The 14,671-nt window shown below is 41.5% G+C and overlaps 1 protein-coding gene across 5 annotated transcripts in view; it reads right to left on the minus strand.

Annotated features, from left to right (window-relative positions):
• The window catches only part of LOC111957752 (vinexin), a 45,695-nt gene that overhangs the window by 13,924 nt on the left and 17,100 nt on the right, over nt 1–14,671 (minus strand). For all 5 annotated transcript variants that reach the window (XM_023978728.2, XM_023978727.2, XM_023978730.2 and 2 more), the window contains exons 2-6: nt 8,221–8,376; nt 6,973–7,167; nt 5,984–6,062; nt 5,199–5,335; nt 4,421–4,484 (exon numbers count right to left, since the gene is read on the minus strand). In XM_023978728.2, the coding sequence (XP_023834496.1) occupies nt 4,421–4,484; nt 5,199–5,335; nt 5,984–6,062; nt 6,973–7,167; nt 8,221–8,232 (487 nt within the window). In that variant the 5' untranslated portion in view covers nt 8,233–8,376. The remainder of the gene's footprint in view (nt 1–4,420; nt 4,485–5,198; nt 5,336–5,983; nt 6,063–6,972; nt 7,168–8,220; nt 8,377–14,671) is intronic.

A 14,671-nucleotide genomic window follows, 5' to 3' on the forward strand; every position in this document is an offset into this window, starting at 1 on the left:
AAGGCCGTTCTACTGCCAATGTTTGTCTATGGCGATTGCATGGCTGTGTGCTGGAATTGCCWAATCCACAAATGTTAAGGCATGTCCATGTACTTTTGTATATATAGTGTATATTCTTTTCGGTAGGGCCCTGATTCRGAATTCCGACTCAAATTAAGCTCARGTAAATGGAACGTTATTTCCTTTTTATGCACTTTTCTCTCTKTATGTGTATTCTGACGTTGAACTTAAGCATGAMAATAGRGTGCTATTCATRTACTATTAGTTTGGGGTGGAGATCAAATAAATGAAGGAGTGGCAGTCGTGTGTCTACAGATACGCCGTATTCTGACCTTGACTTAATTCCCTCATAATTCCACCACCGTTACACGTGAAGAAACCATGAATAAGGTCTAGCAATCTGCCGGATCCAGGTAGAAAAAGCATCTACTTTATTTTTTCTGATAGAAATAACAGCATTCTCCATGCACTGTAATTTACAACTTGATAAGAGCTATTGACAAGAGCTATGTAAATGAGTAATCCGATTGGATAAGGGAATTGTAAATATAAATGACAAACTACCGAAATTGTGAACGTGTGAAACCAGTTCATATGCAGCACAACTGAAGCATATGAACATATCAACTTTCCCACAGTAAAGTTTGTGAAATGCTGTCCATTATTCAGAACTGAAATTGTACGGCCTTTTAACTTGCAAGGATGGGCACTTTCAAATGTCTTAGTTATAGACTACTCCGACTTTCTCTTTTCCTGTTTCTATCATGTTAAATATTAGCCACTATCGGTACCGACCGTCAGTAGGCCTAATAACAACATATATTCAACTGCCAATTTATCATTCCATTTAATTACATTGTTTATACTTCATTGCTTCCTCTGTAAATGCATCACGGTCATGTGTGGTTTGCGAGGATAATTAGTAACATTAATAATATAAATATAATTATTATGCTAATTGAATGTTATGGAGTGGAGTGCAGATCAAGCTCGTAACAGTGTTGAACCTGACGCATGGTGAGTACTTGCTGTGTGATCACACAGTTCCATGGCTAGTGCAGGAAAATAGAATGAGGTATAGCCTACTATTGTACCACTATTCTACCTATTATAATGCTATGTACACTAATCTGCCCAGCTGCCCACTCGCACTGAGCTAGGGAACATGGTCACCACCGATAAATTCCATGATAATCGAAAATTCAATAAGCATTTCTCAACGGCTGGCCATGCCTTCCCTCCTGGCCACTCCAACCCCGGCCAAACAGCTCTCCCCCCCCCCCCCCACCCCCCACCCGCGGCTACTCGCTCAAGCCTCCATGGCTTCTCCTTAACCCAAATCCAGAATAGCAGACTTTCTGAAAGAGCTTCAAAATCTGGACCCGTACAAATCAGCTGGCTAGACATCTGGACCCTCTCTTCTAAAACTATCGCCGCCATTGTTGGCAACCCCTATTACCAGCCTGTCAACCTCTCTTCGTATCGTCCCGAGATCCATGGAAAGCTGCCGCGGTCATCCCCCTCTTCAAAGGGGGTGAAACCCTAGACCCAAACTTTTACAGGACTTATATCCATCCTGCCCTGCCTATCTAAAGTCTTCGAAAGCCAAGTTAATTAACAGATCACTGACCATTTCGAAATCCCACCGTACCTTCTCCGCTGTGCAATCCGGTTGTCGAGCCGGTCACGGGTGCACCTCAGCCACGCTCAAGGTACTGAACGATATCAAACCGCCATCGATAAAAAGACAGGACTGTTGCAGCCGTCTTCATCAACCTGCCAAGGCTTCGACTCTGTCAATCACCGTATTTCTTATCGGCAGACTCAATAGCCTTGGTTTTTCTAATGACTGCTCGGCCTGGTTCACCAACTACTTTGCAGACAGAGTTCAGTGTGTCAAATCAGAGGGCATGTTGTCCGGACCTCTGGCAGTCTCTATGGGGGTACCACAGGGTTAATTTCTCGGGCCGACTCTTTTCTRTGTATATATCAATGATGTCGCTCTTGCTGCGGGCGATTCCCCGATCCACCTCTACYCAGATGACACCATTCTGTATACTTCTGGCCCTTCCTTGGACACTGTGCTAACTAACCTCCAAACGAGCTTCAATGCCATACAACACTCCTTCCGTGGCCTCCAACAGCTCTTAAACGCTAGTAAAACTAAATGCATGCTTTTCAACTGTTCGCTGCCCGCACCCGTCCGCCCGACTAGCATCACCACCCTGGACGGTTCCGACCTAGAATATGTGGACAACTATAAATACCTAGGTGTCTGGTTAGACTGTAAACTCTACTTCCAGACTCATATTAAACATCTCCAATCCAAAATCAAATCTAGAATCGGCTTTCTATTTCGCAACAAAGCCTCCTTCACTGATGCCGCCAAACTTACCCTAGTAAAACTGACTATCCTACCGATCCTCGACTTCGGCGATGTCATCTACAAAATAMCTTCCAATACTCTAGTCAGCAAACTGGATGCAGTCTATCACAGTGCCATCCGTTTTGTTACCAAATCACCTTATACCATCCACCACTGCAACCTGTATGCTCTAGTCGGCTGGCCCTCACTACATATTCGTCGCCAGACCCACTGGCTCCAGGTCATCTATAAGTCTATGCTAGGTAAAGCTCCGCCTTATCTCTGTTCACTGGTCACGATAACAACACCCACCCGTAGCACACGTTCCAGCAGGTATGTCTCACTGATCATCCCCAAAGCCAACACCTCATTTGGCCGCCTTTCCTTCCAGTTCTCTGCTGCCAGTGACTGGAACGAATTGCAAAAATCGCTGAAGTTGGAGACTTTTATTTCCCTCACCAACTTTAAACATCAGCTATCTGAGAAGCTAACCGATCGCTGCAGCTGTACTTAGTCCATCTGTAAATAGCCCACCCAATCTACCTACCTCATCCCCATACTGTTTTTATTTACTTTTCTGCTCTTTTGCACATCAGTATCTCTACTTGCACATCATCATCTGCTCATTTATCACTCCAGTGTTAATSTGCTAAATTGTAATTATTCGCTCCTATGGCCTATTTATTGCCTACCTCCTCATGCCTTTTGCACACACTGTATATAGACTTAATTTTTTTCTACTGTGTCATTGACTTGTTTATTGTGTTATTGGCTTGTTTATTGTTTATTCCATGTGTAACTCTGTGTTGTTGTCTGTGTCACACTGCTTTGCTTTATCTTGGCCAGGTCGCAGTTGTAAATGAGAACTTGTTCTCAACTAGCCTACCTGGTTAAATAAAGGTGAAATAAAAAATAAAAAAWWAAAAAATCTTCCAACATTACCATGGGTCAAAGAATGGAATATGGCCATTTTCAGAAGGAATCAAACCACTGTATCTTTGATTCATCAATATATTTTGTGTGTAAAGGCTCTCCAAATCATTTTTTAKAATTCTTACGTACTTTCCTAACCCCAAAGTTTGCCTATATAATCTACAAGATCAGATACTTTTTTTATCTAACAGTTGGTATTGAAATGGAGACGAATATGCATATATTTGGATTTCTTTCATTGACCCCCATTTTCTGAACCCGTTCTCTCGATGTATTCTAGTCTGTTGACAAATTTCTAATMAAAGGTARACTGTATTTAAAGGGATGGCTTAAGATAAATMCACTGAAAACCCAATTGAATGAAAACTCAATGAGAAAATCTGTTGGCCAGCTAGTGGGAGGGTTATCACCGGTTCAATTACATTTATTCAGCGGAGCAAGGTAACCACACCTGCAAAGCCCGTTACACACCTTCATAAGGTAAGTCTGAATAACAACTACTGAGAAGGGCTGAAAGGCGTGCCTACGAAAGGCGTAATTTCCTAAGTCAGAATCGGGCCCTAGTGACATTCCAATGCAATTATGATATGTGACTAATGCAAATATTTTCTGTACTCTGTCAAAGGAATCCATCACCTGCACATTAATCAGGTTGGTGCCTATGGCACAATGAACCAGCACACTAGACACTGCTCTCAGGAGGGATCAGTGGCTGTGAAACCTGTAGTGGGTTAAAAGCCAACTGCCTSGAGAGTGGTGACACCRGAGAATCAGTTTTAAACTCCATCCAGGCCATTTCTGTCCTGTCCCTCTGAGGACCTGAGTGCTGCCTGTCAATACCACCAAGCAGACACATAACCAGAAATAGACTACTGATATACAACTGGATATAAGAACTGGTATTAAGAAATACATTTAGGATGGGGCTAGATATGTGGAGATACTGTAGATAAATTGGAATGATTGGGTATAGATATCAAAACATCTTGAGAGTTCTCCTGTCCCTGGAATAATCTGCCTTCTGGATCAGCTCTCTGGAGGCTGATATTGATAGAAAGGAATTCTCTGTCTGGGCTGGTGTGAGTGTGTGTGAGAGAAGGTGAGAGGGAGGAGAAGTCATACCTTCTGGCTTCTTGTGGATCTGCCTGAACATGCTCCTGTACCAGTCTTTGGGCTTGTTCACGCTCTGGTGTGAGAAAAGAAGGAAACYTGACAAAAACATCTTGTTAGACATATGAGAAAAACTCTCAGAAGTTTCAGAGTACATGAATGAGGACATTTTGGCTCCACGTAAATGACAACTACAGATGTTGGATTTTAATTTGACCACAGAATTTTGCTGTACTGCAGGAAATGCAGATGAGCTTCATGTTTTACATAAATTCACTGAGAACACCCAATAACACATTTTTTAAATGTATTTTTGTATTTATTCTTAATTTAACTAGTCAAGTCAGTTAAGAACACATTCTTATTTACAATGACGGCCTACCCTGGCAAAACTCGGACAACGCTGGGCCAATTGTGCGCCGCCCTATAGGACTCCCAATCACGGCCGAATGTGATACAGCCTGGATTATATTAACAGTATTGCARTTTTCATGTAGCTTCATTTTGGACAGCTAATAGCCTAACCATCGATCAAGCAACATTATAGACTAAAKGRTTAAATCCTGTTTCTGCAGGATTATTTTGCTGCGACAACACTGGTCAAATTAAGATCCTACACCTGTTTGAGTGTACCAAGGAGTTTTTATTATCTGCGTGACCAGATTAAGAAAAAGTCTGGGCCCTAGGGCGATATATGGTTATAATATAATATATAACAGTAATATATGCCACTTAGCGGATGCTTTTATGTATGGTTATGCATGCTGCTATCTGTCTGTGTTCATCTTACTGATCTTGAGGCGATGGGCATCCCTGTTTCATCCACTGGGCCGATCCCAGAGAACTTGATGAGGCGCTCCTCCCTTGTAGCAACACTGCGTGGCAGAGTGGAAGAGCCCCTGGTCTGGACTCCATTAGAAAGACCCCCTGTTACAGAAAGACAGGARAGATCTGTTATCAAAAGCAATTCTAACTGTCCTCATTTTTCTATTACATTTCAGCTGAGTAGCAGTATGAACAGTCAAGCCTTCTTCACCACCATTGCCACTGGGTGGCCACAGAGTGCCACTGTGAAATGGAGTTTGTTTTAATTTATTTATGTGTGGTTAATACCCTGCATCATATAATACATTTTAGGGTGATAATAACATGATTGTGAAGGCTTCATTAAAGCTGATGATAAAAAATATATTATATATACATTAACCCTTGACATTTGAAACACAGAGTTCTGAGAATCTTTTAGCAGAAGATTGCAGACTGCGACCCCAGCACATATCAGTCATGTCTCCATTGAGGGTATTCCAGAGTGTTCTGTCTTCTCTCCCACCAAAGATCCCATGATCCCATGAAACACAGAGTTCTGAGAATCTTTTAGCAGAAGATTGCAGACTGCGACCGCAGCACATATCAGTCATGTCTCCATTGAGGGTATTCCAGAGTGTTTTGTCTTCTCTCCCACCAAAGATCCCATGATCCCATAATGCACATTCATGACTTAAACATAAAACATATTTAAATCAAACTCAAACTGTAATGCTCTATATGATAATTTCAAGAAAACTATAATCCTACCATTTGATTGAGCAGGGCCATAGTATGATCCAAAACGAAGAGGGTCGGTAAGAGGGTCACTCCCATTGACCTCTGAGACCTAAGATGGAAAATCAATTAGTCTGTTATAAATATTAACAGTCGGAGAGCATGTGACTGTATATATGAATAGTGTGTAAATAGTATMTTTGTTGTCTCTTTGTGTCTTTCCTATATATAACTCTTTATTTATAAAACAAAATGTAATATCTTATGTTGTTCTTGTCTATTACTGTTCTGTACTTCGTCGTGTACATGTACGTTCTAAACTAAACTGTGGAAATAGTCTGTAGTGCAGGACACATTATCATATATTGGATTAACCAACACAAATTCAGGTCCTCTAMCAATATCCAGTATATTCCAATCCAGTGGCATAACACTGAACCTGTGATACTAGACAACTCCACAGAAAGGAGCCGTTGTCTCTCAATATAACGTGTGATCTACAGTGTACAAAGTGTACAAAGCATTAGGAACACCTGCTCTTTCCATGACATAGACTGACCAGGTGAATCCAGGTGAAAGCTATAATCCTTATTGATGTCACTTGTTAAATCCAATTCAATCAGTGTAGAAGAAGGGGAGGAAGACACGTTAAATGATTTTTAGGCCTTGAGACAATTGAGACATGGATTGTGTATGTGTGCCATTCAMAGGGTGAATGGGCAAGATAAAATATTTAAYTGCTMTTGGGCTTTCACACTCAACAGTTTCATTTAAAACCTGTAGTGTATTTGAGGTTGAAAAAGGCCTCTGAAGTTTGCAATTTKCACTTAGAAATGTCAGACTTGATTTTCCCTTAAGAAAAATGTATCAACCCCTACATAAATGTACATTAATTATAATTCATATAATAATTCACATTTCCTATTGCTGCAGGATTATTTTCCTGCTGTAGCAAATTGGCTCAAATTAAGATTCTACATCTGTACAATAACCATGTGTATCTCCTTAACAGTTTTGTTTGCCTTAATGAGCTCCACGGGTGGCAGTCTTGTMGAACGGAAGGGGCTGAGAAGGGGGGTGGGGAGCCCCGGGGAGATGACCACCACCTCCTGGGTCAGGTCTAGAGGGGACAGGTGATGCTGCTGGCTGGAGGGAGGGCCATCGTCAGAGAAGACGATACGAGAGCCGTTCAGATGGTCCAGGATGTCCACACGTTGCTACAGGAAAGAGGCAGTTGAACACTACATCTAAACACAGCCATGTCATGTTGTTAATGCTCTCTCTCTCAGTTTCTCTCTCTCTCTCTCTCTCTCTCTCTCTCTCTCTCTCTCGCTCTCTCTCTCTGAGGGAGGTCAGGTGAGCTTGTTAACGACATTGTTTTTATGTGGACATTAATTGGCCCTAACAGTGGGGCTCCTGGTGAAAAGGCCTCTCATTTATTTAAAGCAGAGCAGCAGAAGGATGTGCTGTTCCACCCACTTCATCATCTCCCTTGCAGAGGCTGTAGAAAGGGCCCATTCAGAACCAGGATCAGGGGGCTGAAACAGGAGAGGCCTATTATAAGCCCATTAACCATCCATTCAGCTGGGCCTTGTGTTCTCCAACTAGGGGGAGTGGCCCAGGCCGAGGGGGTCGAAAAGGGGTCGCTGATGTTGACCGCAGTGAAAGTGCACCAGCGTTAGTGATTCTCCCAAAGCCCTCCCCTGCTCTCTACGTTTCCGTGTCAACTGGTCAGCCTCCCTCCTTACTGCCCAACACTGCCCCTCTTATCCTACTCCTGCGTGTTTGAGTCCACAAGGGGCGTTTCAGCTCTCTCTGTGTGAACTCTGGGGGTCATGGGAAGCTCTTGTGCCTCTCACACAGATGAAACTGTATCTAGCTATTCCGAGAGATACCATTATGGAGCTAGGACTGGGGCATTTTCATGGAAATTGTAGCCTATAAATACAGTAAATAGCTGTTATTTTCATTCTAACTTATAAGTGTTGTTGTTTTGCCTTGTTGTATAACATCTTTAAAAGGCACCTCTCTGTATGCTGTTCATGCCAACTCTGCCAAGACAGACTTCAAAGATTATTGTCTCTGACACAGCAAAATCGATTTGTTTTTAATATCTCTATCAAATCTTCAATACTTTGGGTCTGCCTGAATATGTTCTTTCATAGAATTCAGTTCTACTAAGAATCTAGCTCTCTTCATGTGGAGTTAGAGAAAGATGTCAGTTTTACTCTCAAATCCTAAATGAAATTTGTGAGCCAAAATGCCTGTACCTGAGACTGCATTTCATTTGTTATGATCCTGGCTGGTCTCTGACGCCAAAGTCTTCGTGTTATGATCCTGGCTGGTCTCCGACGCCAAAGTCTTTGTGTTATGAGCCTGGCTGGTCTCTGACGCCAAAGTCTTCGTGCAGCTGCCAAAATATTCACCTGTGATAAACAAAACACACATACCGGTTAGATGGTGAGCAAATAATTGATATCAAGTCACTCTCATGCAGAGAACACCACGGTAGCATATTCTCTTACACAACACCCTACAAGGAGACAAACAGATTTATGGTCAATTACCTCTTATTCCAGAGACAATTGCATTATGCCTTTTAGTTGGGTCACGTCCAAGTTTTGAAGGCAAATAACCCACACTGGTTGAATCAATGTTGTTGTGAACCAATCTGGAATACACATTGAATTGACGTCTGTGCCCAGTGGGAAGGGACTGACCAAAGAGCTCAGGAGCTGCCTGCACTGATAAAAGTCACTTACAATGCAACAAACTGTACTTCTTCAGTTATTGGATAATTTTTTATAAATGCCGAACATCACTCCCAGAGATCTGAACGTTGATGRAATTCCCGGCAGAAGAGCAGGCAGGCATTCAAGACTGAATTGTGTGTTCTCTAAAGACGAGTGAACGCATTCCAGATCAAAATAGCATTACTATCTAGAAAACGTTGCACGTCTATATTACATGTTAATGTGTAACGTCCTTTGTTGGGTCTCTGTGGGATTGATTGATTCATCCTATGCCACAGACCATTCTTTTCAATGGAACATTTAACATTTAATCTCTGAGTCATTAGTCTGTCTGCCAAACAACCTTTTCGTCCATAAATCAAAACTAAGTCATGAGTTGAGTTGACTGGGGTTCTATTAACCCACTGTCAAGGCATTCTGAAAGGAGAARGTTTGTTATCCTCCTATCCCTGTTACCACAGCAGAGGCCATTCAAAACATGAGTCACAACTCTCCCTAAACTCTTCCATAACAWACAGTGAAAGAGAGCTGCGGGAATGGCCACCGTGGAGAGAGTGAGCCATGTCAGGCTGAAGTCAGGTCCTAATCACCAGCACCTTGGAAAATCAGATTAGCTGTTTCTACATCAAAGGCCTTGGGGACTCAAAGGGAGGTCATTTCCTCTTCTCTACAGTGGCTCCAAAAGCCCATAATAGCAMGGTTGGCATGGAAACGCAAGACCTGAAAAGATTAACAACTGCTACCATGGGACTTGAAAATTGATACGTGATTATTAAGGCTTTCCATTTGTGATCAACTTTCTCCGACTTGTGCCTTGGCCAGGCGAGGCTGAGAGCCTCGYGTTGATGGGTTTTGGGTTGATGGGTTTTCCATGTGGCCCGTAACTTTACAGACTYTAATCATTATGGTCAGTGCTCAGAGACAGATATATGCACTCTGTCTGTGTACAGTACAACAACACAAGACCAAATGTAGCAGAGAGATCCAATCAGTGTTTCTGGTTCCAGACAATGATGTCACTCTTTCTGACTCATCACCTCCGAATAAATCAGGTTACGTAAGAGGGAAAATATGGGAAATGGGGGGATCATTGTCTACAAAAATACCATTACAACTCAGATACAACACAGATGTTAAGACTGCACTAAAAGTAATGATGTTTATGTGAGGGACACTTTAACAGTATATCACACTTGCCAACAGTGTAAATCAGTTAGGCTTTCTGGTTGTTTTCACTGTGGTATTTCAACATAAATATTCACACTTCCAGCATTATAGATGTTTGACATCATGTTGGTTTCTCTTGATTCTGGGGCCATTACAACCCTCAGGTCAGGCTGTATGTGGTGCTCTTTGGGCTGACATTCACTCTGAGATCCCATCTCACTGATGGACAACTGGACGTGGAATTCATTGGCATTTTGGACAAATAATCTTTCCACATAGGAGGACTGTTCAATCTAATACTCCAAAGGGCAAACAATTGAGCTCCTTTTTGTTCCAAACACTGCTGCCATTCATGTCTCAACGTCAATCACTGCAGCAATAGGGCTGTCTCTTATTTCTTKTTTTCATGTATAAATATTATAAATTGTGTTATCACTGGAGAGACATATCTAATCATGATACATGAAGAGGGGGATCAACATGCATTGACTGTTTTGTTACAGACTTTGTAAGAAAACAGCTGCAGACAAATGTCCTCTCAGTTCACAACAGAACACCATTACAATATCTGCTCTGAGGGCGGGATTCAGTGAAACAGCCACTGTGGCACACCCACCCACACTGCATACTGCATAGACATACATAACTTATGCACTGSAAAAATGAATGCGTTCATTCACCACATTACTACAAATGCACTTCCAATTATGGCAGTAACAATATCGCTTCCTTACTGCAGGTTTGAAAGAATTCCAGCCTAGGTACTTTTAGTATCTTTGGCATCACAACAAAAACAACTTTAAGATCCAATGCAGTGMTTTTTTATCTCAATATCAAATCATAAGTACCGTATTGTGATTGTTCTCAAATTAAAATGGTCAAAAATAAATAKAAATAGCTTCTTAGCTAAGAGCAATTTCTCAAGCAATAACTTTATTAACTTGTGATGTCACCAGGCAGACCAAAACTCCATCCCAAAACAGGCTGAAATTTCAGGCAGTTTTTTCAAACTAAAAGGGCTTTATCATAATTTTCACAATTTTACAGTATTACCCCAACCTCATAGTGTTGAAATATATATAAAACACAGGAATATCACMTTTTTGACTGCGSTGGGCCTTTAAAATATAAAATCATAGGTAGAATTATCTCCATCAGTATGCATTAGAAGCACAAAAAAAATGCTTCTCCCTTTGTCTGTGCATTTGGCCTCCACCATTCTCATTACCTAAATTAGTCTGGATGGAGGATGCAGGTCTAACTCTATCAGCCAGAGCTACACATATTACCACTACTAGAGCACCAAACATGATCCAGCCTAATAAGGTAAAATCAGCTGTAATATCTGGCAAAAAATCCTTCTCCAGAACCTTGCTTCTCCCTGGGATATGTTTACTTTGAACACCCCACACATTCTTATCTGATTACTAACGTTCAAATACCACGACTATCTCTTTCACACGGACCTCCAACAGTATTAAACAAAGTCATATACAATTCTACTAATCTAAATGCAATATACTGTATATATGAATAAAAAACACCTGCAAACCTCATCATGTCTGGTATACCATATAGGGTTGAAAATCCAAGATCAGGGCTGGTTTACTACTAGTGAGGAATGTCAGAGTCTGTCGACTTGACTTTGATGTCCAAGAGGTTTCTTGTACTCTGGATACCATGATTAAGTCACACAGGTATAATTTGGAATGCTCTATTCATTTTGGACATTTCTCACACATGCAATATCTTATGTCAGATTGCTAGAGCTGCAGTGTGCCTTGTGTAATGCCCTCACCATGTCTTCCAGCATCTGCCTTGTGGCCTTATGGGGCAACAACCAGGCTGCTTTGGGACAAGGAAAGAGGATAGATAATTGAAGAAATATGACAATTGGAGACAGGGAGGATGTCTGTGTGGTAATCCCTCTCACATGGCRTCACACATCTCTGCTCAATAGAACTCATTTAGTCCCTTTGAACTTTGCCAGATGCTTTGCAATAGACTCACATTTCAAGAGAATGGGGTAGTCAATAAACGTGACTTTACCTTTAATACATAAGCAGTTGTCTCCCATTTAATGAGATAATGGTTCACAAACTCAGATGTTAGATACAGATACAGAGATCAGTAGAGACCAGTAGACTAATTAGATTGAGACAACAGACTACTGTACTTTGCAGAGAGAGAAAGTAGGAGGTGGTGTTAGTTACAGTAACAGTGCACTATGATGCAGTGAGACAGAAAAYTGTTAGTCAGCATGGGGTCACTGAACTTCACCACTCCCTGCTGCTGATTCCCAGGAAATGTATGGGACGTTTCCCTCACGGCCCAGAATAGCAACCGTGTAACTGAATAGAATGGAGAAGCACTGTTACATAGGTCAAGGAACCGACTCGATAACTAACAGCAAAGCTGCTGTATGACTATATCAGTGACGTGCAATCAGGGTAGGCAGGGTATTTAATGCTGTGATAATCAAATAAAAAAGCTGTTATGAAAAGCCAAATAGAAAGAAAAAAAGTATATATTTTTTGCATTCTTTTTTGTTATCAAATGTTTTTTTCCCAATGATTCTGGTGGTTTTTAGGCTCAAAATCAAAAAATATGCTAAGAATGCTACAAAACCATAGGAAAGGTGTCAAGGTATGCATACCTTCCATTCAAATCCATTCAAATTGTTGACGGGCGTGGTCATTCCTGACTCCAGTCACTTTTGACTAGGCCTTGCTGCTTTGCCTAGCTTCCTTCGTTGCATTGAGACGATTTTATATTTTGTGCATGCATATTAACTAAACATTTGGGCGTGTGTACATAATTTGGCGCTTGCATCCCTTGAACTGAACAAAGCTAGCGAGCAAGCAAAAACAGTCTGACGAATGGACACTATACTGCACCTTCTAGGCAGAGTTCCTCTGTCCAGTGTCTGTGTTCTTTTGCCCATCTTAATCTTTTCTTTTATTGGCCAGTCTAATATGGCTTTTTCTTTGCAACTCTGCCTCGAAGGCCAGCATCCCGGAGTCGCCTCTTCACTGTTGACGTTGAGACTGGCGTTTTGCYGGTACTATTTAACGAAGTTGCCAGTTGAGGACTTGTGAGGCATCTGTTTCTCAAACTAGACASTCTAATGTACTTGTCCTCTTGCTCAGTTGTGCACCGGGGCCTCCCACTCCTCTTTCTAAACAGCAGCCATCCTCTCCTGCGCCATTCTTTCATTTCTCATGTTTACTCAACAGTAGCCTAACCCTGAAATTGCAATGGAAAATTCATTTAGGCCTACATTTACTTGTAACTGAAGTCCCTTTGTCTGTTCTTCAGGGTGAACCTCTCAGTGACAGCGTTGTAGAAGTCTTCTGTTTTACTTTTGCGTTTGAAAAGTCTCTCAGCCTCGATTGACATGATGGCCAAGGATGACAAAATGTTCATATCTGGCTTTCATTTGAACACTGATATTGTCCAAAATGTCGTAAAACATTTCTCTCCTCTCATCTATGCTCCTGATTGCTGTGTATGTCAGGCCGAGTGTGGTGCATTTCTTTCCTCAAACCGAATAATAGAAAGTGTCAAACTCTTGTCTCTGGGAATCCAGAACTTTCATTATGCCACTGATACGTGCACAGCAGAACCCCATGTTCGTTATTTTATTCTGCAGAACACAAAAGAGTGCATCAATTCCTCTGAAAATCTCCCCATCTCCTGTCCAGTGTCTGTGTTCTTTTGCCCATATTAATCTTTTATTTTTATTGGCCAGTCTGAGATATGACTTTTTCTTTGCAACTCTGCCTAGAAGGCCAGCATCCCGGAGTCGCCTCTTCACTAGTGCCCACAAAGCTAAGGACCCTGGGACTAAACACCTCCCTCTGCAACTGGATCCTGGACTTCCTGACGGGCCGCCCCCAGGTGGTAAGGGTAGGCAACGTCACATCTGCCACCTTAATCCTCAACACGGGGGCCCCTCAGGGGTGTGTGCTTAGTCCTTTCCTGTACTCCCTGTTCACCCACGACTGTACTCCCTGTTTACACTGCTGTTACTCGCTGTTTACTCTCTATGCATTCTCACTTTACCCCTACCACCATGTACAAATTACCTCGACTAACCTTGACCCACGCATGTTGCCTCGGTACCGGTACCCCCTGAATATAGCCTCATTATTGTTATTTTATTGCGTTACTTTTTATTTTATACTTTAGTTTATTTAGTAAATATTTTCTTAACTCTATTTTCTTAGAGCTGCATTGTTGTTTAAGGGCTTTTAAGTAAGCATTTCACGGTAAGGTGAAACACACTTGTTGTATTCGGCGCACATGACAAATACATTTTGCTTTGATTTGACAACATCCTTTGATGCATTTGATTAATCAAGCTCAAATTTTGTTTTGATGAGACACTTTTTTGATGTTTTGAATTGCGTTTTTCAGTCATTTTGATTGTTGGACATTTCATTAGAATCGTATTATATATGTGTGTGTGTAATAATATTTCACATAATATTATTATTATTATTTGTGTGTGTGTGTGTTTGTGTGTGTGTGTGTGTGTGTGTGTGTGTGTGTGTGTGATCGTGTGTGTGTGTGTGTGTGTGTGTGTGTGTGTGTGTGTGTGTGTGTGTGTGTGTGTGTGTGTGTGTGTGTGTGTGTGTCTTTTCGCAGTGCTTGGAAGAATTGTAAATCTATTGTGAAAGGCAATGGAGTTTGTGTTGTAAATTATTCTGATTAAATGTGTCCATATATTGTATTTTAGTGACACTATTAGTTGTTTGGTTGTAACTGTGGATGCTACATCGGTCTATGGCTGAGCGAG

The sequence above is a fragment of the Salvelinus sp. IW2-2015 genome, linkage group LG33 (assembly GCF_002910315.2).
Source record: "Salvelinus sp. IW2-2015 linkage group LG33, ASM291031v2, whole genome shotgun sequence".
Lineage (NCBI taxonomy): Eukaryota > Metazoa > Chordata > Actinopteri > Salmoniformes > Salmonidae > Salvelinus > Salvelinus sp. IW2-2015.